At 35.1% G+C, this 21,723-nt stretch overlaps 1 protein-coding gene, 1 long non-coding RNA gene and 1 pseudogene across 2 annotated transcripts in view; 1 reads left to right on the top strand and 2 right to left on the bottom strand.

Moving 5' to 3' along the window:
• Positions 1-21,723, bottom strand: part of LOC141514159 (ATP-binding cassette sub-family A member 10-like) — a 143,584-nt gene that overhangs the window by 65,623 nt on the left and 56,238 nt on the right. Inside the window, exons 13-19 of the mRNA XM_074224700.1 lie at positions 21,448-21,623; positions 21,140-21,259; positions 20,664-20,802; positions 20,080-20,170; positions 12,350-12,489; positions 10,638-10,754; positions 7,030-7,216 (exon numbers count right to left, since the gene is read on the bottom strand). Of these exons, the coding sequence (XP_074080801.1) occupies positions 7,030-7,216; positions 10,638-10,754; positions 12,350-12,489; positions 20,080-20,170; positions 20,664-20,802; positions 21,140-21,259; positions 21,448-21,623 (970 nt within the window). The remainder of the gene's footprint in view (positions 1-7,029; positions 7,217-10,637; positions 10,755-12,349; positions 12,490-20,079; positions 20,171-20,663; positions 20,803-21,139; positions 21,260-21,447; positions 21,624-21,723) is intronic.
• LOC141510866 (protein SPATA31F1-like) lies at positions 781-6,469 on the bottom strand (annotated as a pseudogene).
• The window catches only part of LOC141514160 (uncharacterized), a 130,415-nt gene continuing 109,687 nt past the window's right edge, over positions 996-21,723 (top strand). The window contains exons 1-3 of the long non-coding RNA XR_012475961.1: positions 996-1,059; positions 15,974-16,145; positions 20,115-20,200. This is a non-coding gene — a long non-coding RNA (uncharacterized LOC141514160). The remainder of the gene's footprint in view (positions 1,060-15,973; positions 16,146-20,114; positions 20,201-21,723) is intronic.

Here is a 21,723-nt window from a genome sequence, read left to right as displayed (position 1 = left end):
CTCTTGTTTCTTTGTTTGTTCATTTTCCCAACCTAAGCCTGTTTTTGGGGGGTGCTTCCTGGGCTTTTGGGACACTCCCACAAGGGTCTCAGTGTGTGAGGTTCTGTCCTCCCTCCTGGTCTGTGAATGACCATAAGCAACCCCCTCTGCCACAGGGCTGAGGTGGGGGGGGGGGGCCTGCTGTTCTATAGGGGGACCTAGACTGGGATCAGGATCTGAATTTGGTCAGAGCCCCAGAGTCCTGTTCCAGGGGCAGAGGACAGAGCTCTGCAGTCTCTCTTCACTCCCCTCCCTCAGCTCAATGGGCTCATGCCCTGGGGGCTCCTGCTTACAGCTCCACCTGGTCTAGGCTGCTGAAAGACCAGGCTGTTGGCTGTGTGCCCTGAGGGCTGGACTCCATGTGCTTGCTCTGGCAGAGGTCCCCCACTGTTCTCCCACTTTGTGCCGGTGCTCCCCGGGGTGCAGCTCAGGAGACTCCCCCACTGCTGTGAGCTCAGGCTCCCATCACCCTGGGGCTGCCTCAGGGAGGCTAAAGTTCTTTGGCTCTAGCGGGCCACCCATCTGGCGGGCACCCCTCCGGCCCCAGGGAGCAGAGTCTTTCTGCTCTTTTCCAGGTTACCTTGAGTAGAACTGCCTCACTGGGTCCCTTTGTGGGTTCTGTCTCTCGAAAGTTTAGTTAGAGTCCTTAGCTTATGAGTTTTTATCAGAGAGCTCCTAAGACTGGATCCCTTCATGTCACCATCTTGGCTCGCCCCCCCCCCCCCCCCCCCCCCCGTGGTAGCTCTTTAATGGAAATGAATATTTTCCTTATCAGAAGCTATGCATTTATGAGAATGAACTAGCAACTGGACCTTTTTTCTGAGAAAGCCAAAGTTTTCCTCAGAAAGCAAGAGGGAACCAGGATCGTTTTCCTACAGAATGGACATATCTGAATAGCAATGGAACACTTTTACAATTCCAAGTTCCAGAAGTGTTGATGATTCTTGCGGCAACCAGTATGGTGAACCTGACTCCTCAGAGGGCTCTCAGTGCTAGGCAGAAGATTCTTACTTGTGAAGGGTTAGTAGTGCTCCTTGAATTCCATGTTTTCTTGGCTTTCTGTGTTTCTTGTTTGTGGGAGCTTTAGCTGAAGGGCAGGAAAAACGTGAGATGAGTTCTGCTTATTTTTTTTCCTGGAGGCTAAGCCAGTGAAGGAAGTATTTTATCTTTTTCCCTAAAGCTGTTTTCTGAAGGGAGTTTACTCTGGGAAGAATAAATTATTCTGTCTGAGACCTGCACAGTTGTTGTTCTTTGGGTCACTGTGGTGGGATTTTTAGGGCCCCTGGATTGAGAGAGTTTAGGGTCCCTTGATGAAGGAAATGAGTCCTTCAACTTTCTTTGGCTTCCTTCATAGTCATCCCTCTCAGTCTTTTTCCTCCCTGGCACTCCAGAAATTGCCCCTGAATCCTCAGCTTTGGGAAAAGATGGGGAAAGCTTCGGGAGGGGACCAGTCTGATAATGGTCCCAGTTCCCTGTATGTGGGATTCTGTGGGTCCTGCTCATAGGAGACTTTGTTGGTCTTCTGGGCTTAAGGGCATGGCTCTTTTTAAGAGAAGGGGTCCTCCACCCTGCATCCCCCCCACACACACCCTGATTTTCTCCTTTGGAGCCTTCTACTTTGTGTGGGATTGAGCCAATGGCCTTGGTCTGGCAATCCCAGGGACTCTGAGGCTCTATATTCCAGTACTCCCCTTAGTCTGGGCTGCTGTGTTCTGCCTTCATGTGAACTAAGAGCTCTTGGGCATCAGCCATGTCCCCAATGGACTTTCTTTGGGGGTGTGGAAGGTCTGGGATCTAGGAGGGTGTCAGGGGAATGGCTGTGGGGCAGCTTTGAAAATGATTTTCTGATATTCTTACCAAACTGAGTTCCAGTTCATTGGAGACCTATTCCTTAAAACATATCCAAATTAAAACTTTGGCATCTAGAGCAGCTGATGATGAGCTCATTTCTGGGAACTCTTGTTTCCCAGGCCTGCTGAGAGTTTTCTGTATTTCTTTGGGATTTTCTGTACTCACAACTGTAAGAATATGTCATAAGTAAGTCTTAGGTAAAGGAGATTCCAGAGCTTCAGAGAGTTCCCTAGAAACTAAAACTTTCTTGGGAAGCTTGTTATTTATTTCTAACATCTTTCTTAGGTGGGAATCCATCCTGGTCAAGATGACAGACTTGCTTGGTGAATAGGGACACTGTGTGTAGTCAAACTCTCTTTGCTCATTTATTCTCTCTGAACTTTCTTTATCACCTTCTCTTTCTGGTTCTGCCTTTGAGACTTTTATCTGTTGGGAAACTCATAATTCAATTTTAGTGTCCCCAGAATTCACGTGGGAATCATTAACCTCTGCTTTGGGAAGAATTAATTGTTCTTCAGCCCAAATCCTGCAGCTCTTGGGGCCAATTAGTTCTTTTATGACCCCTTTCCCCTTGTCAAGCATATCAATTTGGGAAATAGCTAGAAGGGACATTTCCCTATAGAGAACCTCATAATAAAGAGCAGGTAATCCTGATAAGAAGGCCAAGTACTTATGTCTCAAGATCATTTCTCAATCATGGTCTGTGGGAGGGTCACAGTCTGATCTGACTGTTAAATGGTTTTACCCAGTGGTGTTAATGTCTGTTGGTCCATGCTCAGTTCCATGCATACTGTTGCATTAATAACCGAAAGCCAGGCCTTCTGGCTTCATATTGGAAAGAGCAGCTTCCAAAGTTCTCTGGGGAGTAAGATCTCCAGTTGACAATTGTTTCTTAATGTCCCATGAACCATATGTGAGATCAAGAAATATTCCTTGTTTGTAGATATTTTCCTCTATGTGCATTTTTGCAATCTCCTTGGCTTTGGCATAGGTTTAAGGCTTCATGATGCACGCATAAGTCATCTTGGGAGTTGATGCTTGAGCCCTTTTGAGTTGGGGATTTTCATTCTGGTGAAGTCTCTTGTGCACCTTGGTTACACCTTGGGATTGTCTTTGTAGTAGTAGATTCCACTGCAAAGTTTCATATTCATCTACAGGGAGAAATGGGACTAATTTGAGTCTCTTTGGGTGCTTTGATGAAGTTTCCAATTGAAGTAGATGAAAAAGATGTGGTAGAATGTGGCAACTGGAGAAGGCAGTATAATTCATTGAAGAAGAGAGTATTATCCACAGAGGAAAGTTTGGTGGTGGTGGTGGGTGAGGAAATGCAATCATGCCTCTTAAAGTAGGCTACCAGAGATTCACTGTGCAGAGAGGGAAGACCCCAGAAAAATTAGCTGTACTTCTCTTGTAGACATCTGGTCTTAACTCCACTTTTCCCCCCATTCAGGGAACAGAAATTGTACAGAACTGGGATCAAAGGAGGCAGATACATGTTTATGGGATTTAGGGGCTCTTCAGAAGTTCTCTTCAACTCTGTTTTTCCCAGCTCAACAGGGAGCAATTCAGAGCACAAGAAGGACTGCCCAGGCTGGTCTGCCTCCCATGGTGCCAAGTTATGGGGGGCTGTAGTCTTCATCTCTGATGTAGATCTTTTAGAGACCTCCTCTGGGATGAAAGAACTTATTTGCTTCACAGTATAGTAATGTATAATGGGTTGTGGTCTGAGTTGTTTGAGTGACTTCTACTCTCTTGGGGAGGCCCCATCTCTGGAAATGTACTCTCTCTTTTCAATGTACATCTCTAGAATCTTCTGGACTTCAGGGCTAAGGAAGGAAAGGGTGCTCAGCAAAACTGTGAGGGATTTCTTAGTTGAAGGGTGTCTGGTCAACTGAAAGAACTCAGTATTCAGCAACATGTCTTTTGATTTAAGATCCTTGGTCTGGTTACTCAACTTGATAAACAGGTCCCTGTCATCAAAGGCATCCTGCTTTGTTGCTGGGTTCTTGGGTTTCTCTGGTCTGGAAGTAGAAGCCTTGGAGTGGATAATCAAGGGATTGGTTATATCAAGCTTCTTCTCCCAGTCCAGTAGTCCCTCAGTCCAGAGATCAAGGGTGAGATTGGGAGCCCATCTCAGTTAAAGGAGTTTGGACCGGGAGCAGAGACAGTAGGGATTCCCCAGACAAGCTTAGATCCAAACTATGGTCAAAAGACAAAATAGACATAGTCATCCTTTCTAAGCAAGAAAGTTCCAACAGTGCGTATGTGTTGGGGTGGGGGGGGGGGGGGAGTGAGGAATGCAAGTCTTTCTCACGGATAACAGGTACTTGGCTTCCAAGGCCACAAATTACAGGTGGAACAGGCGGGGTCCTTGCACAGCTATTTCCAACCCCAGTTTGACTCTTCTTTGTTCTGAGTCTTTGAGATGCCTTTTGGCTTTTCTTTGAAGCTGGCAATAGTTCTGATTAGCTATTTTCCTAAACCTTCAGCAGAAACTCCACAAGAAGAATCAAGGGGAAATTACAGATACAGATTCCCTGACTAAACAATGTATACTTAGGTGAGAGATGGTGGAGATGAACTGGTCCAGTGTTTCCCCTTATCTCTTCTCTTCTCCCCTGGAGACATCCAGTGTCCTTCTGCATCTCCTGAATCAGTTCCAAAAAATCCTCTCCAGCTCTGGCAACTTGTTGAGATCTTGTCTTATAGCACTGGATCCAATCAGCTTCCTTCCTTCCAGCTTCCTTGGCTTCCAGCTAATAGCTACATGGAAATTCCTGGAGAGGGAACCCAAATCCCCCTCCTTCAGGTCACCCTATTATCCTCTGGTCCCTCCTTTGATACAGATCTACCACCTGTAGGACTTCTCAGCCAGTCCAGGTGGTTCTGGCCACCAATGTCCCCCTGGAAATCACCCCTTTATCATGGTAGTGCTCCCAGACATTTTAATCACTCTCAGCTACAAACCTGGGCCCAAGAATCTCTGGAGATATATTCCCAGCAAAGAACACCAAGAAAGTGTACCTGAAATCATGCCATTTGTGCACATTATTTTCTTGTATTCTTCCTGGAAAATACCAGGAAAAGATATTTACATTAATATCTCAAGCCGAGCCCCTAAATTGTTATAAATGTCTGGAGAATACTTAGTCCAGAGTGGTTAAAATGGTTTATATAAAGATATCTTAACAAAATGGCACACCTCTCTTATGGTGGCAGAGAGGGGCACAGATACAGTCTTGATACCAAACCAGGGAAAGAGAAAAAAACAGAAAAAGAAAGTAGACAAATATTCCTAATGAATACTCATGCAAAAAAAAAAAAATAATAGATTCTGCAACACTATATCAAAAAGATCACTATGATCAAGTCAGATTCAAATAAGGAATGCATGGTTGGTTCAATATTTTGAAAATGATAAATATGACATACTATAATAAACTAGAAATAACAAAAGTCAAAGGTACTTGACAAAAATTCAATACTCAAAAAAATATTAAAAATATAACAAATGGAGGCAGCTAGGTGACAGAGTGATTAGAGCACTGGCCCTGGAGTCAGGAGTACCTGAGTTCAAATCTGGCCTCAGAAACTCAATAATTACCTAGCTGTGTAAGTCACTTAACCCCATTGCCTTGCAAGCCCCTCCCCCAAATGATAACAAATGAAACTTTCCTTTTAATAGAAAATAATATCTATCTGAAGCAAATTGCCAACATTACATAGAATGAAGAAATGCTATAATTCTTTTCAATAAACCTAGTCATAAAGCAAGAATATCAATTATCACCACCGTAATTTGATTCAATTCTTGAAATACTTGCTATATTGATAAGATTTTTTTTCAAATAAATTGAAGGAAGAAGCATAGGTAAAGAGGAAACAAAATTATTACTTTTTGCAAATAATATGATGAATTCTACTATTTGAACCATAGAGATTCAACAAAGGCAATAAATTTTGCTTTTCATTTTTAGAAGTTATCTCTCTTATCTGAAACAAAAGAGTTACACATAGTGTGAGAGTACATGAAACTCTATAAGAAAATAAAATAAGGTAAGGGAGAGGAAGTTAAGAGAATAATATAAGGGAGGGAATTAGTAATATAGTCACAAGGAAAATTAATTTTCTGATCCTGAATTCAGAATCAAAAGGGTAAAGAAGAAAAGAGAAAAAGGAAGTGGGGGAAAGAGGAAAAAAAGGAAAAGAAAAAAAGACTAGAAAACAACAAAAGAAAAAACTGGTATCTAGAGATCTCTTAAATTGTCTCTTAAGCAATTAGGGTATGTGAACATATTTTGATATATGAATGTATTGGAATATTATTATAGTATAAAAATGAAAGAGATGATTTAAAAGAATACACTGACAGAACAAAGTGAGCAGAACCATAAGAATGATTTATAAAATGGAGAGTAACATAGTAAAGAAAAACAGCTTTGAAAGACACTAGAATTCTGATCAATGCAACAACCATTAGACTGTGAGTTCCTTGAAAACAGTGACTGGGTTTTGCTCTGTTTTGTTTTGCTTTTGCTCTTCTTAGAATCCCCAGAATTTAGTACAGAACCTGGTACATATAGCTGAGTACAGATCAGTTAACTGATCTAATAACCATGATTTCAGTAGACCTATGACAAAGAGAGATGGTGAACAAAAAGTGTAAAGAGAATCATTTTTGGAAATAGCCATTGAGTGGATTTATTTTGCTTCACTGTGCTTTGTTGTTTCAAGCTTTTTTTCCCCCTTTAGGTTTTAAATTTGGGAATAAGTGTTGGGTGAAGGGAGATTATGAATATTAATGACAAAAAAGAGGACCACTGTAATTTTTTTTAAATGCACAGAAGAGAACAGAAGGAAGTACAGGCAAGCAAGTAGGACTGTTATGAAAATAATAGGTTGAATGTATTATTTCCATTTTTAATTAAATCAATATGAAATGGAGATTCATATATATAAACTCCACTTTAGTATTCTGTTGCCTATATAAAAATGTTCTTTTTTTTCAAAAGGATTGAAAGGGATTGAAAGATAGAAATAGATAGTTAGAAATTTCTGTGTGAAGGTTTTTCTTCCTTTTAGGCTTGAATCTGTTTTAAATGTATCTGCCAAACAAATATGAAGTTCTTTAATACTCACAAGCACAGGAAAGCTTTTTTCTCATGCTTTAACTTTAAGAGGCGAATCCTTGCTATTGCACAGACCTGCTTCCTCCACAAAGCCATCCCACTGATCATTTCTGGAACTGAAGACAAGGCCTGTTCCAATTCAGCAAAACATCCAGCATCTCTTGTCAATTCTGTTTGCTCCTGTCCCCAAATGCCATCTATGGACACATCAAGAAAGCCACATTACAAAATAAGTCAATGATAAAGAGTTACTTTGATTTTAAGTAAAGGAGAAGCAATATGGTATAGTTGATAAGAGAGTCGGACTCAATTAGAAGATCCATACTGCTTTTGACCCATACTGTATGATAATTTAGTTTCTTGGTGCTCTAGGCAATCCTCTAGGACTATATAAATTGCAGAGAAGGTGCTGATCTATATTGGTGTAGGGAACTTTTTCAATCAAGAATTTGAAGAAATCAAAATTCTAGTCCTATCCCTATTTTAAGTATATTACAGGTATCTCTTTAAAAATACTTATACTATTTAGAGTATTCATAATCATTAAAAAAAGAAAAGAAATAAATAGTGCTAAAGATTTTTTTTTAATTCCAAATATATTGTGACTACTAAACAGATAGAAGCTGTGGTACCTTTAGAAGTAGTTGATAGGTTAAATATGCTCAACAATTGTTTCTCTGGATGTTTACTACAGGAAGCAGGCTGAAAACAAGATTCAATTGTCAAGGTCAGAAGAGATCTTAAGATTTTCTGTCAGTTGCAGTAGGTACTGGTGGTAGTGGAATTGTAAATCCCCTCTTCATAAGGGTCTCTACCTTGCCAGTGACTTTGGAGGTCAGAAAGGAAACAAACACTGGATAATTTTGATTACCTTAAGTTTAAAAAACTTTTTTGTATATTCAAAAGCTTTCCTCAATACCTACTTTTGACCTTATTTTGACTTAAAATAATGAACTCCCTTCAAAAGTGTTTCCTGATTCTTTCAGTTGTTAATGACCTCTGAATAGTTTTGTATATACTTAGCATGTAATGAAGACCAATTCCAGAATAGCCTTTCATGGTTCTGTAGAACTATATAGTTCTGTAGAACAATATCTACTTCTACCATGAAGTATTTAGAGGACTTAGAGGATTTAGAAATACTTAGAGATGTTTCTTGATAGCATACTTGAGTTATCCCTTGATCTTCCTCATCCTCTGTGGCAATTTAAGGGATGGGATATGGTGTCAGAAAAAAACTTCAATCTTATCCTCTTTGTCTGTGATTCTAGGTAGCATCAAATAATTTCAGGACTTTTGGGGATAAGTGGGGAAGGACTAGCCTTTTTTCCATCCCAGGATGAATAGTCATAGCAAGAACAAACAACTAAGTCATTGAGAATCCATTGAGTTAGCTTGTACCTCAAACTTCAGCTACACTTAACTGTTTTGTGTTTCCTTTCCTGAGTGGGTGCCTGAGCAGCCGCCTTAATATGGGTACATCCAGGTTTTCAATTCACTTTGCTAGTTAGAAAGTTCTTGATTATAACATCCAAGCTGAAGTCACTGACAGTAAGGGATATCTTCTGAATCTAAGAGAACATCCCCCAAGAAGACTGATAGAAGTTTGACCATTTTTACAGAAGATAAGAATTGGTCAATTGTTTGGACAGTGTCAAATGTAAGATCCCTAATTAGCAGTCCTACCAGCATTATGTTCTGATATGGCTTAAGAATCACCCTCCTAGGGATGGGAATTCAGGGAAGCCTGGAAGGTTTTGCATGAATTGATGTTGAGCCAGATGAGTAGAACCAGAAGAACACTGTATATCCTAACAGCAACATGGGGGTGATGATCAATCTTAATGGACTTGCTCATTCCATCAGTGCAACAATAAGGCACAATTTTGGAGTATCTGCAATGGAGAATACTCTCTGTATCCAGAGAAAGAATTGTGAAGTCTAAACAAAGACCAAAAAAAGACTATTACCTTTAATTTAAAAAAAAAGTTATGGGGGTGGCTAGGTGCTGCAGTGGATAGAGCACTGGCCCTGGAGTCAGGAGTACCTGAGTTCAAATCTGGCCTCAGACACTTAATAATCACCTAGCTGTGTGACCTTGGGCAAGCCACTTAACCCCATTGCCTTGCAAAAAAAAAGTTAACTTATTATGCAATTTTTCTATCTCTTATACTTTATTTTTTTCCTTAAGGATATGATTTCTCTCTCTCATCACATTCAATAGATCAATGTATACCATGGAAGCAATGTAAAGACTAACAGACTGCCTTCTGTGAGGGTGTGGGGGAGAGAAGCGAGATTAAGGGAAAAATTGTAAAATTCAAAATAAGTTAATTAATTAAATTTTTAAAAAAAGAATCACCGCCTAGCCAATTTTAATCCTATTTATAGGTCACTGGGTCATATTTTGTTTATCAAAAGTATGTTTCTAAGCACTTTCTAAAACCTTTGTGTGTAATAATAAGTTACCTGTCTCATATATTGCACACTGAATTTCTCCTTCCATTGCCTGTGACCTAGGTCCATAATCTGGTTTACTTACCATAAGTAAAGCTGGGCAGAGGATGCCAGGATGGAAGATTTAATGAGATAAGGAGAGTGAAAATAGGGAGCTTAGGACATTATTCAAATCAAACTACATGCCTGAGTCCCCTTAGAAGGGCAGGCAGTCTTAGTAATAGTTGTATGCATTTTATACTTAATCATTTGTTAATATGTTTTATCCCACAGTATAATGTATTATCTTCACAGGCAGAATATATTTAATGTTTGTATTTTGTAACTCAACACCTAACAAAGAAGCTGGTACAGTTACTAAATAACAAATGTTTATTGATTGATTGATTGACTGATTTAAAAAACATCATGATTAGAGTTAGACCAAGACATAATTGTGCTACTGGAGATGGTGGCATGCTGGATAGAGGATTCCATCTATTGCCATAAAGACAAAATTCAAATCCTGCCTCAGACATTTAATAACAATGAGAACAGGAACAAATCACTTAACCTCTATCTGATTCAGCTTTCTCATTTGTTAAACAAGTAGAATAATAGTACCTAATTCCCATTGTGAACACAAAATGAGATTATGTAAAGAGAGGAATTTGCAAATTTAAGTGTGATAAATGTTGTTTGTTTTTAATTGTTTTGCTAGTATACAATTTTTAAAAGTATACCAAAATGATTTCTCTGTCCCCAGATATGTCCTCATTGCTCTCTGTCACTGATGCTTAAAGTACAATTAATGATTTCTTCTCCTAAGTTGCTACCTTATACCCCACAATAAAATTCAAATGTCCTTGACTTCCTTAATATTGAAATGTATATTATTGATACCAGATTTTTTATAACATGACAGCTATGGAATAGAAGGGGGGACTGAGAGTTAAGGAGGTGTGTGAAAGAGAAAGGAAGATATTCAAAATAGAAGCAAGTCCTTCAAAGGGGAGATAAAATAGCAAATTTTGCTTAGATTTAATTCTCAACACGCTCAACAATATTTCTGAAAAAGTATGTTCTCTAGGCAGAATTCTGCCAAGAAATTTATGTGTAGTAAATCATACATATCTTCTTTACTGATATTTTGGAGGATATTGAAATTCTTTTTTGCTTTACCTGATTCATCAGTTGTTTTCCCTTCAAGTTGCAGGAATACTTCATTCAGAGTTGTCACAGAAACACCATAGTTCACAATCCCTTGGTTAGAATAGTTTTCCAGATCACTGTAAAGGACTAAAGAATTACAATTAGTTAAAGGGCTTAAGAATTCCAATTAATTAAAAAATAATAAAAATCAATTATTGTCTGATAATAATACTACTCTTGTTAAAAATATATATCACAGAAGATTTGAAATAACTTTTGCAATAATTTGAACATGCAAAAGAATTCATCCAATGCACACTTTTCACATGAAGTAGTTTTATTGTTCATATTATCTATATTATAGTCAATCTATGTTCAGATACTAAATGTTTATTCTTCCACTTGAAGAAATTGTTTCTTGTTTGAAATTCTTTTTAGATTCCATTTAAATGAATTTAGAACTTTTCCTTAATTGTTTTCAGGAAGGAATTCATGTTAAAAGAGAGGGACAATTGTTGGAGACTCTGCTAGGAAGTATCTGTTATTTAAAAAACAAAGTACAAAAATTAATTTTAAAAATTAGGTCTCAATAAAAATCCAGAATTCTATTAGACTGTTCTTAAGTAAGAAAAAAATTTTCCGAAGAACAAAGGTATTTAATTTTGATTTAATACTAACTGATGACAAATTAGAAGCAACTTGAATTTTTCACATCAAAAGAGAAAAATAAATATGAGTCATCAGGTGGAGAAACATCTCAAGTATAATAAGATTAGTCAGAAAGAAAGCATGCAAAGTATACAATGTTTTTCTTTCTGCCTCCCTGAACAGAAATTTAGAGAAAATAACCTAAAGTCTTTCATAGAATTGCCATGGAAAATTTTCTAGGCACAACCCTCTAAGGAGGGTAATGGTATTAAAAAACCCTAAAGGGCAACATTAATTTTTAATTAATGAGAAATTAATTAATGATTGAATAGTAAGTTATAGGTGAAAGGAAGTGTTAAATGACCTTCTTTATAAGGAAAATGATTAAGATTCAGATTAAAGTTGACTTTACTGATATTTACATTAATAACAAAATAACTATAAATTTAGAATATAGTTACATTGTGTCAATAAAGTTTAAATTTTGTTCTAAATTTTCTACCATATTTGAAATTTTGCTAATTGATGAACTAATATTTGTGCTTTAGTCTTTTAATAAAAAGTTCTATTCTCAAAATAAAAGCACAATCAAGTGTGAAAGTATGCTAATATGTTTTTCTCAAGTCTATCAATGCCCTTCAGCATGGCATCATGCATATAGTGTTAGATTTGAGTCCTAATTCTGCTTCTGTCACATACTAGCTATGTGATTCTAGGCAAACCACTTAAATTTCATTGATCTTCAACAATTCATAAAGATTTATCTACCAACATATGATCTATAAGCTATATAATAATAGATGAGTTGTGATCTGTGAAGATAGAGGGAGTCTTTTCATCAAGAGCTCTCCACACTGCCAAAATTACTTCTTCACATATTTGTGATCCGTCACATATTTATATAGCTATATGTATGAGAACTTCATCAACCTCTTCTCATCTATTGTCATATTGCCTGAATTTCAGGCTTAGTAATTCTAATAAGTAAGGTTATGTGCTTTGTAAACCCAAGTTAATAAAATATTAGCAATTATTAGATTAATGTTAACATTATTTTCTGGTTTTCATTGTCTTATATTCATATAGTAAATTACCCGGAAATTTATTTGTCCTTTCCAAAGGTAATGTGTACACAAGTTTCTCATCACTCTCTGCTGCTAATTTGGCATCAGGGATGTGGTGTTTCACAAGTGATGTTATTCTTTCTGGATCACATATCTCATTCCTATGCAAACTGATGTTGGGGAAAAAAGTATCAAATACTGTTATCATTGGAAGTTTTCTTCAGTGTTACATCTTTTAAGAGGCATTTATTGAGCACAAAAGAAAAGAGAAGCAAAAAGCAATCATGTTAAAAAGTACACATGATTTCTTTACAAATAAAAACTATTAATCTAGAAGACAGCATTTATAGAAATGACTTATGAATCATAGACCTCTCAGAAACCAGTTCAAGTCAAAAACCAGAAATGCAAGAAATATGTATATATATATATATGCATATATAGATATGTTTAAACATATCTATATATGCATATGTTTAAACATATCTATATATACTCCAAACTCTAAAGCATAAAATGGTTAAATTTAATCATTCCAACAATGAACAACAAATTCTGAAACTGATCTACAAAATTTAAAAAAAAATCTGAATATAAAGAAAGGGGGAATTTGATTATCACAATACAATTCTACACCCACTGGAAACTATAAAAGGAAGTAAATGCAGTATTATAAAATGCAAGGAAGCTCAAGGTACAGACCCAAATGGCATATTGTGAAAAAAAATGGGTAATTTGTTAAAAGAGAAGCAGTTGAAGCATTCTTGGTGGGGGGGGACACAAATAATGATCATATAATTCTACTTGCAAACCTATATAACAAACACACACATTCACACAAACATATAACTACCAAGAAAATTACAAGAAATAAAATACATTACCCCCTTTCTAGGAATCATTAAAAGGAAAAAAAAACAGGAAAATTAAAGATTCCTGTGTGTTTTAAGAGAAATTAAAGGGAATATTCAGCTATTTTTTTTTAGTTTTTTGCAAGGCAAGGGGGTTAAGTAGCTTGCCCAAGGCCACACAGCTAGGTAATTATCATGTGTCTGAGGTCAGATTTAAAGTCAGGTACTCCTGACTCCAGGGCAGGTGCTCTACCCATTGCACCACCTAGCCACCCCTCAGCTATTTCTTTATAAAAGTTTTCAAGTGGATAAATATGAAAGCAGAATTTAAAGAAAAAAAAAAGAACAGTATAGGAGCAGGCCTGAAATGCCATGGACTAAGCTATCATAGACTACGAATCAATGTTTTGGTGGCATTAAATTACAAAGGAGAAGGGTGTATAAAAAAGGAAAAGAGAGGGAAGAGGATGAAAGAGAATATCTGAATCATCCTAATGAAGTCCATGGCTAAACTATATTAAGAAAATAATTTCCAAAAATCTCTTAGCAAGATTAAGGGCTGGAGGAGAAGGGGTGGAGTGACAAAAAAAAGACATTGAAACAAAAAGGGGAAAAAAAGATTCTAATGATGAGCATTTCCATGAAAATAGAGATATTCAGTAATGGGATAAACAAATGTTATAAGAAGTTTAATCTACAGGGAGCTGTTACACAGGGAGATAACTTCTTAGAAGGTTGTACATCCAAAAACAATACCACACTGAAAAAAAGGGAAATCAAAATTCTTAGGGACATCAGTAACCAGAAGGGTAGGAGAGCATGCACCTAAAGAAGTTAATGGCACATGGGAAAGAAAATAAGCATGAAGAAGAAATTAGACTTCACAATTTAGCACATATGGATATAGGTAAATTCTTCTATTATTATCTCCCTGATGAATTGATTTTTTTAAAAATGTGAAGCACAATAAGAAGAAGTGATAAGTGGGCAAGATATATATAAAGTAAACCAAAAGAAATGAAAATAACTATCAGAACTTAATATGCAGAATTATATACCAAAAAACCTGAAAATATAAAACAATTACCTTTAAAAACATAATAAAGTATCATAAGAGAACATTAAAAAAGATCTTAAATAAAAAAAGATGAACATAAACTAGCTAATAAAGAACCATGAAAGAGAAAAAATTCATATTGTGATGCATGTATAAAATTCCATTAATTTTTTAAAGAATGATTAATATTAATAATATTAAAATTATTGTCAAATTCCAATAATGCTCTACCAGATTTCTTTTAGTATATATTAGTATAATTCTAATTTGTCAATCAGAGAAGAATAAAGAAAAGAGAACATATGTCATTCATTATTCAACTCAAATTTTTAGATACTCCTAGATATTCAGTAATTTCTTCAAGAAATTATCCATTATAACCAAAGAGCATTTGTACTAGTAGTAGATAAGAGTATTTCAACTTTAGGAAAACAATCTATGTAATTGTTCAAACCAAAAATACTCCAACTACATGATCATCTCAATGAACATATAAAATGCCCTTAATTTCTGAAATTCTGTACAGTATAGACATATTAATATCTTTTTAATATCATAAAATATAGCCATCTTTAACCCAAAGTAAGCATCATATGAATAAGCATTCACCAATTTTTTTTCAAATAAATATGAGAATAAATCAAGGCTGCCATTAACTCAGTTATTCTTTTATATAGTAGTAGTAGTATATGCTACTAGAAATGCTGGTAGTAATAATAAGACAAGAGAAAGAAATTATGGGCATAGAGATAGAGAAAGAGCAGATAACTTAATCAAATTGCTTATAGCATGATATTTAATTAAAAATCTTAGAGAATCATGGAGGAAATACCTTCAATAAAGTCCAGCTACAAAATAAACATGACACTATCATCATTTCTTTATTTTTTATTCTCTATAACTACAAAATTTGAGTCAAAAATAGAAAAATTCCTTCAAAATTAACTAAATATATATATATATATATATATATATATATATATATATAAAATTCTGAGAGTGAAAAGACTAAAAATACATTTGGCACTAGTATAGATTCAATAACAAAATGCTCTCTAAATAAAAATAACTTGAAAATGAAGTTGCCAAATTACAAATAATAAATTTGGCTCCAAAGAAGAAATATTCAAAGACATCTCCCTAATTCCTTTATGAATGTGGACAGGGCTAAGGATATGAAATGTTTAATATAATGTTGGGTTTTTTTTAGTAATATATTGTCTTTTTCCCCCTTTCCATTCTCTCTTTTTTAAAAATTGTCATAGGGGATGGCTTTCTTCTAGGGAGAGGTAGAATAGAGAGGGAAAATTTAGTTGATTAAAAGAATTGAAAGCATCAATAAAAATACTTTTTTAAAGAAAACTATGTATTTCATGGTTCAACAAGAGTTCTCAGTTCTAGTTTGTATAATGGTTGGGTTTTTTTTTTATTCCATCAAATAGGGAGAGGATTCTGGCAAGATGGCTAAATAGATTAGAAAACTTTGAGCTCTCCAAATTTCCTTAAAAAACGAACAAATAGAACATCACCTCAGAGTAGCAGAAATAAACACAGGGTAAAGGAGTTTGTCCTCTTAAGAAAATTGGAGATGACCCCAGGAAAGACCTAACCTCCTAAGGCAGAGGTTCAGCTAGAGTGAAGAGCAAACACAATCAAAACCAATTTTGTAGAACCAACTGAGAAAATAAGCCCTGGGAGATTCTGGTCTGAGAAGCAGTTTCAGCCTTAGAAATATTCCTTTGGCAGATGGTGTATGGAGAGGTGTGGTGGTGGTTGAGAGAGTCTGACAGTTGAAAAGGAGAAGATTGAAGAACCTTCCACTATTGAGGGATGCCAAGCCCAGCTGCATGGACCAGACATCCTGGGCTATGTCTGAGGAAGAGCGGTAAGGGAAGGAGAAGAAGTTACCACACATTTGGTAAGTGCAGTAATGAGGGACCAGGATCTTATTGGCTGTGAGCATTTACAGAACAGTTTCTGGTTTCAATATCTGGGCAAAGAAAACTGTTGTAGTTTGCAACCACCGAACAGACTGCAGGATGCAAAATCATTTGTGGGAGAGCATGACTAGGGGACCTATCCATATATAGGAATAGAGAGGAGAGCCCATGGTTGGGCCCTGAGAAGGACATTCTGGAAAATTACAGTATGAAGAACTTGATGATTGGAGCATCATTCACCATACCCCTGAAAAACAACTTGATTACACTAATAGCTGCTAAAAACAAAATGAAACAAAAAATAAATAAATAAAAATCATTAAGCAAAAGAGAACCCAACAATAGACAGGTACTATGTGGATAAACAAGATCTGGGTACATATTCAGAGTATGATAATGAAGTTTAAAAAGTTACTCCTTTTCCAATGAAAAATTTCAAATGTTCATAAGCCCAAAAAGAGTTCTTAGTAGAACTCTTTTTTTAGTTTTTGCAAGGCAATTGAGGTTAAGTGATTTGCCCAAGATCACACAGCTATGTGATTATTAAGTGCCTGAAGGCAGATTTGAACTCCAAGGCCAGTGCTCTTTTCACTGTGCCATTTAGCTGCCCCCTTGGAAGAACTTTTAAAAAACTTTAGACTTTTAAAAAATCAAGAGAGATTAAGGGGGGAAAAAATTAGAAAATAAATAATTAAGAACAAGTCAAGAAAATTTTTAAAAACATTATAAGAGTGGCACAGTGGATAGAACACTAGCCCTAGAATCAGGAGGACCTGAGTTCAAATACAGGCTCAGAGATTTAATAATTGCCTAGCTGTGTGACCTTGGGCAGTTCACTTAATCCCATTGCCTTAAATTAAAAAAAAACTTAAAATTTAAAAAAATATATAAGAAATCAATTTGAAATAGGGAATCAAAAACATTAGAAAGAAAATAATTCCTTGAAAATTAGTATCAGCAAGGGGAAACTAATGACATTCTAAGATACCAAGAAATCATAAAACAAAATCATAAGACTTAAAAAATATAAGAAAAAGTGAAACAGCTCATCAGAAAAACAAATTCAAACTCTGAAAAATATGATTTAAAAAATTGATAAAATTTTACAAGAAATTATCCAGGAAAATTGATCTGAAGTTCAAAAGCAAGAAAGCAAAGCAGGAATAGAAAAAATCTATTGATCACAACTTGAAAGAGAGTCCAGAAAGAAAATTTACAGGAATATTATAGTCCCATTTCAAACTTGCAGGTTAAGGAGAAAATGTTAGAAGTAACAATATAATCAAATAAAAAGAAAACAATTTAAATAATATGGAGCTACAACAAAGATCACATAAGACTTAGTAACTACTATGCTGAAGGACTGTAGGTCTTAGAATATTATATTCTTAAAAAAATAAAAGAGCTGGGGTTACAACCAATAGCAACTTACCCAGCAAAATTATGCACAATGCTGAATGGAAAAGGACATTTAACAAACTGAAAGACTTTTGGGGTTTTGTGACAAAAATCCCAAAATTTAAGGGAAAATTTGACATATAACATCCAGGAGAAATATAAGGCAAATATTAAAGATCAAATATAAGGGAATCAATAAGGTCAAATTGTTTACTTTTGACAGTTCTTTTATGATTATCATTTATATTTCAGTCATTTGAAAGAAATGCTTCAGATGAGCTGAATATGATGAAGTGATTCTAAAAAAATAAAACTATGTAGGAAGATATAAAGTGGAGAAATTATCTCATACAAATTAGGCATAAAAGGAAAAATTGACCCAGAATAAGCTAATGAGAGAAAGGTGGGTCATGCTAGAACATTACTCTCACTGGGAATGGGTTAAAGAATAACTAGACAGAGATAGATAGATAGATAGATAGATAGATAGATAGATAGATAGATAGATGGATAGATAGATAAAAAGACAGGTCAAACAATAGATCAAGATAGATGCAAGGGGCGGCTAGGTGGCACAGTGGATAAAGCACCAGCCTTGGAGACAGGAGTACCTGGGTTCAAATCCGGTCTCAGACACTTAATAATTACCTAGTTGTGTGGCCTTGGGCAAGCCACTTAACCCCATTTGCCTTGCGAAAACCTAAAAAATAAATAAATAAAAAAGATAGATCCAGAGAGAGGGAGAGGGTATAAATCTTCTAAATTCAGAAAGAAATAAGGGCATGGGGAAAGGAAAAGGGAGAGACTTTTAGAAGGATTGGGTAGATTAAGGAATAGAAGGGCAAGGTGGTGGATGGAAGTAAAACAGAGGAGTGAGGGGAGATAAGGTAAATAGGTAAGAAAGCTAATAATAAAATATAAATGACTGTTTAAAAATTTGAATTCAACAATATTTTACTTTCAGGAAACATAAAAATGAGAAATACACAAAAAAGATAAAATAAATGGCAGAAATAAATTAAGTAAAAAAAGTAGGATAGCAATGATTTTAGACAAAGTTAAAGTTAAAATGGATTAATCAAAAGTGAAAAACAGAAAAACTACACTGCCTGAAATATTATTCAATGTAGCTTTAGATCATTTAAATACCTAGAGAGAGGGGTGGCTAGGTGATACAGTGGATAGAGCACTGGTCCTGGAGTCAGGAGTACCTGAGTTCAAATCAGGCCTCAGACACTTAATAATTACCTAGCTGTGTGGCCTTGGGCAAGCCACTTAACCCCATTGCCTTGCAATAAATAAATAGATAGATAGATAGATAGATAGATAGATAGATAGATAGATAGATGAATGAACGAATAAATAAACAAATGGATGAACAAATAAATAAATAAATAGGTAGATAGATAAATAAAATGTCTAGAGAGTATAAAATACCTGAGTACATACCAACCAAAACAGACACAGAAACTATATGAACATAAGCATAAAATATTTTTATGCAAATAAACGCAGACTTAAATAATTGAAGCAATATTTATTGTTCATCATTAGGTAAAGCCAATATGGTTTTTAAAATGATAATTTTATTTAACTAATCTATTTGTTCAATGTTATTCCAATTAAAAGAAATTTACTGAGAAAAAATAATAAACAAATTTCATTTGGAAGAGCGAAAGGTCAAGAACTTCAAAGAAATCAGAAAAATTATGTAAAGGGAGTAGATTCAGCAGTACTAGACAAACTATATTAAATAGGAGAGCATTGTTAAAGAATAAAAAGGATAATTTTAATTATTTTAAATTCAAATGTTCTTATATAAATGAGACCTATGTGCCATGAATAAAAGGAACACAGAAAATTGGGGGGAAAACTTTCATAGACAATCTCTCAGGGTGTGGTTGAAATATTGTTGTGGTGTAGGAAATGGTTGGTTGACTTAGAAAAACATGTAAAGGCTTGAACCTATGAAAGAAGATGCTATTCACCCTCAGAGAAACAGATAGCAGGTGGAAATAAGCAGAAGACATGTATATGAGTGTGTATATATATACATATAAGTTTATATCTGTAAATAACTAAGTATATGTCTTTGTAAACACACACACACACATACATATATCCATACTTAATTGTAACTTTCTTTAGGGTGAGGGAAGGGGGGGAAAAGTAAGAAGTACACAGCAAGAACAAAACAAAACTAACAAGGAAGCAAAGAAAAGCTGTGCATCTTTTAAAATAATATGTAGAATTTATTATATTGATTTTTATTGAAATGGAAATTTATTGTTTTATATTGAATCTTCTCCTATGGTCTGCTTTGTTCATGGCAATGGTTTTGTTTTTTCTTTTCTCATTTTTTATTTATTTAATTATTTTTAAAATTATATTAAAAAAGCAAAATAAAATAAAATACCTGCCATATATATGTGTGTGTGTGTGTGTGTGTGTGTGTGTGTGTGTGTGTGTGTGTGTGTAATTACATCAGATTCCACACCTCCATAAACATTGTACCTTAAGTGATATCCAATTCCCCATTTCCTCTTCAGAAACAATGAAGAACCTGCACACTTCAGCCTCCCTTTGGATATAAACACTTTCCTATCTGAACAAAAAAGAAGCAAATGAAATTTAGGTTAGTGTGTTTTTTTCACTCTATGAGTTAGCCTAGAAGTAAAATTTAAAGTTTAAAATAATGAGTATAACCTGGAACTCAGTTAAGATGAAACATTCTAAATTTGGGCATGTCCTTCCAACCATTTGAGTCACCCTACAATTTTTGAGAAAAAAAAAATTCAATCTAGCTATGCTCTTTTTCTTCGGAGGCTTGTGAAATGACTTCATTTCTCAAATGAATATGCCATAGTGTTATATGAATTTCTCAATATGATTTCTCTCCAACTTTGGAAGTGGGAGTCAGATTTCTTCACCAATGAGAGCCAAATTTCACTATTAGTAAAAATACTGTGATAAGTGAAAGTACATAAATGGTTTGGAAGCAAGATTCTCTTGTTCCATTTCACTTTGAGTACCAGTATAGATGTATCACTCTTTGATCTAAATCCTGTCTATAATAGTGAAAGGAAACCAAGACTTGCCAGCAAGGATATCTGCTTCATCCATGAATTGGGTACTGAAGAGGATCACACGGTCTGATTTCCTTTCTTTTAGAAGGTTCCATATTTGATGCCTTGAAAAGGGATCCAATCCTGCAGTTGGCTCATCCAATAGCAAGACCTGTAAAAGAAGAACACATATAAAATGATCTTCATGTAAACATTTAAAATGAGTGACATATGAGTTAAATGTCAATAGTACTGTAAAAGTCATTGTGCTTTTCTTTGCATGAGTAAGTTCTTTCAGAAAACAATTCTTAAAATGTATATTTTTAAGCTTCATATAAGTCCTCAGACATTTTCTGGTGGGGAGAAAGGAGATGCTAGGAAATTAAAAACTATAACCCAGTTTTGCAATTATTCCCTTTTTAATCTTTTCTAACCATTAAAAACATTAATTATTACTAATAGTTTCAAATACATCATTCTCAGGTTTTTGAAAGGTTGATAGCACTCACCTGAGGATCTCCTAAAATGGCAATTCCAAAAGATAACTTTCTTTTTTGTCCACCACTTAAATTTATTGCAAGGGTATCTTGAATGTTTTTCATTTCCAGTTGTGTTAAAATTTGCTGTACCTACCCAAGAGAGGAAATTAAATTTAAAAATTCACAATGCTTTAGATAAACAACTTTTTATTTGCTACCTAGTGCATATAAAGGAACTTTTCTAGGACTTCATTTTCTAAATTTTGTACATTTAATAGCTTTTAAATTATAGAACAAGAATAATAATCAATCTAACCAGTTTTCTTATCCTCAATTACCTCTTGCTCCACTTTCTGTGGATGAATCCCTTTTATTTTAGCAAATAGTCTGAGATTTTCTCTTGCAGTAAGAAAGTCAAGTTGAACATTACATTGTGGACAAACACCAATGATCTTCCTAATTTTTTCCAAATCATTCATTTCAGAGAGTTTTTTATTATAGATGGTAGCTGAACCTAAAAACATAAGTTAAAGTATGTTAATATCTAGATGACAATGTATTGGATAAAGTTTAGTCTATTACAAATTGTAACTGAACCTAAAATGAGAAGTTAA

The sequence above is a fragment of the Macrotis lagotis genome, chromosome 2 (genome assembly GCF_037893015.1).
Source record: "Macrotis lagotis isolate mMagLag1 chromosome 2, bilby.v1.9.chrom.fasta, whole genome shotgun sequence".
Classification (NCBI taxonomy): Eukaryota; Metazoa; Chordata; class Mammalia; order Peramelemorphia; family Peramelidae; genus Macrotis; species Macrotis lagotis.
This window is presented reverse-complemented; position numbering and strand designations above follow the sequence as displayed.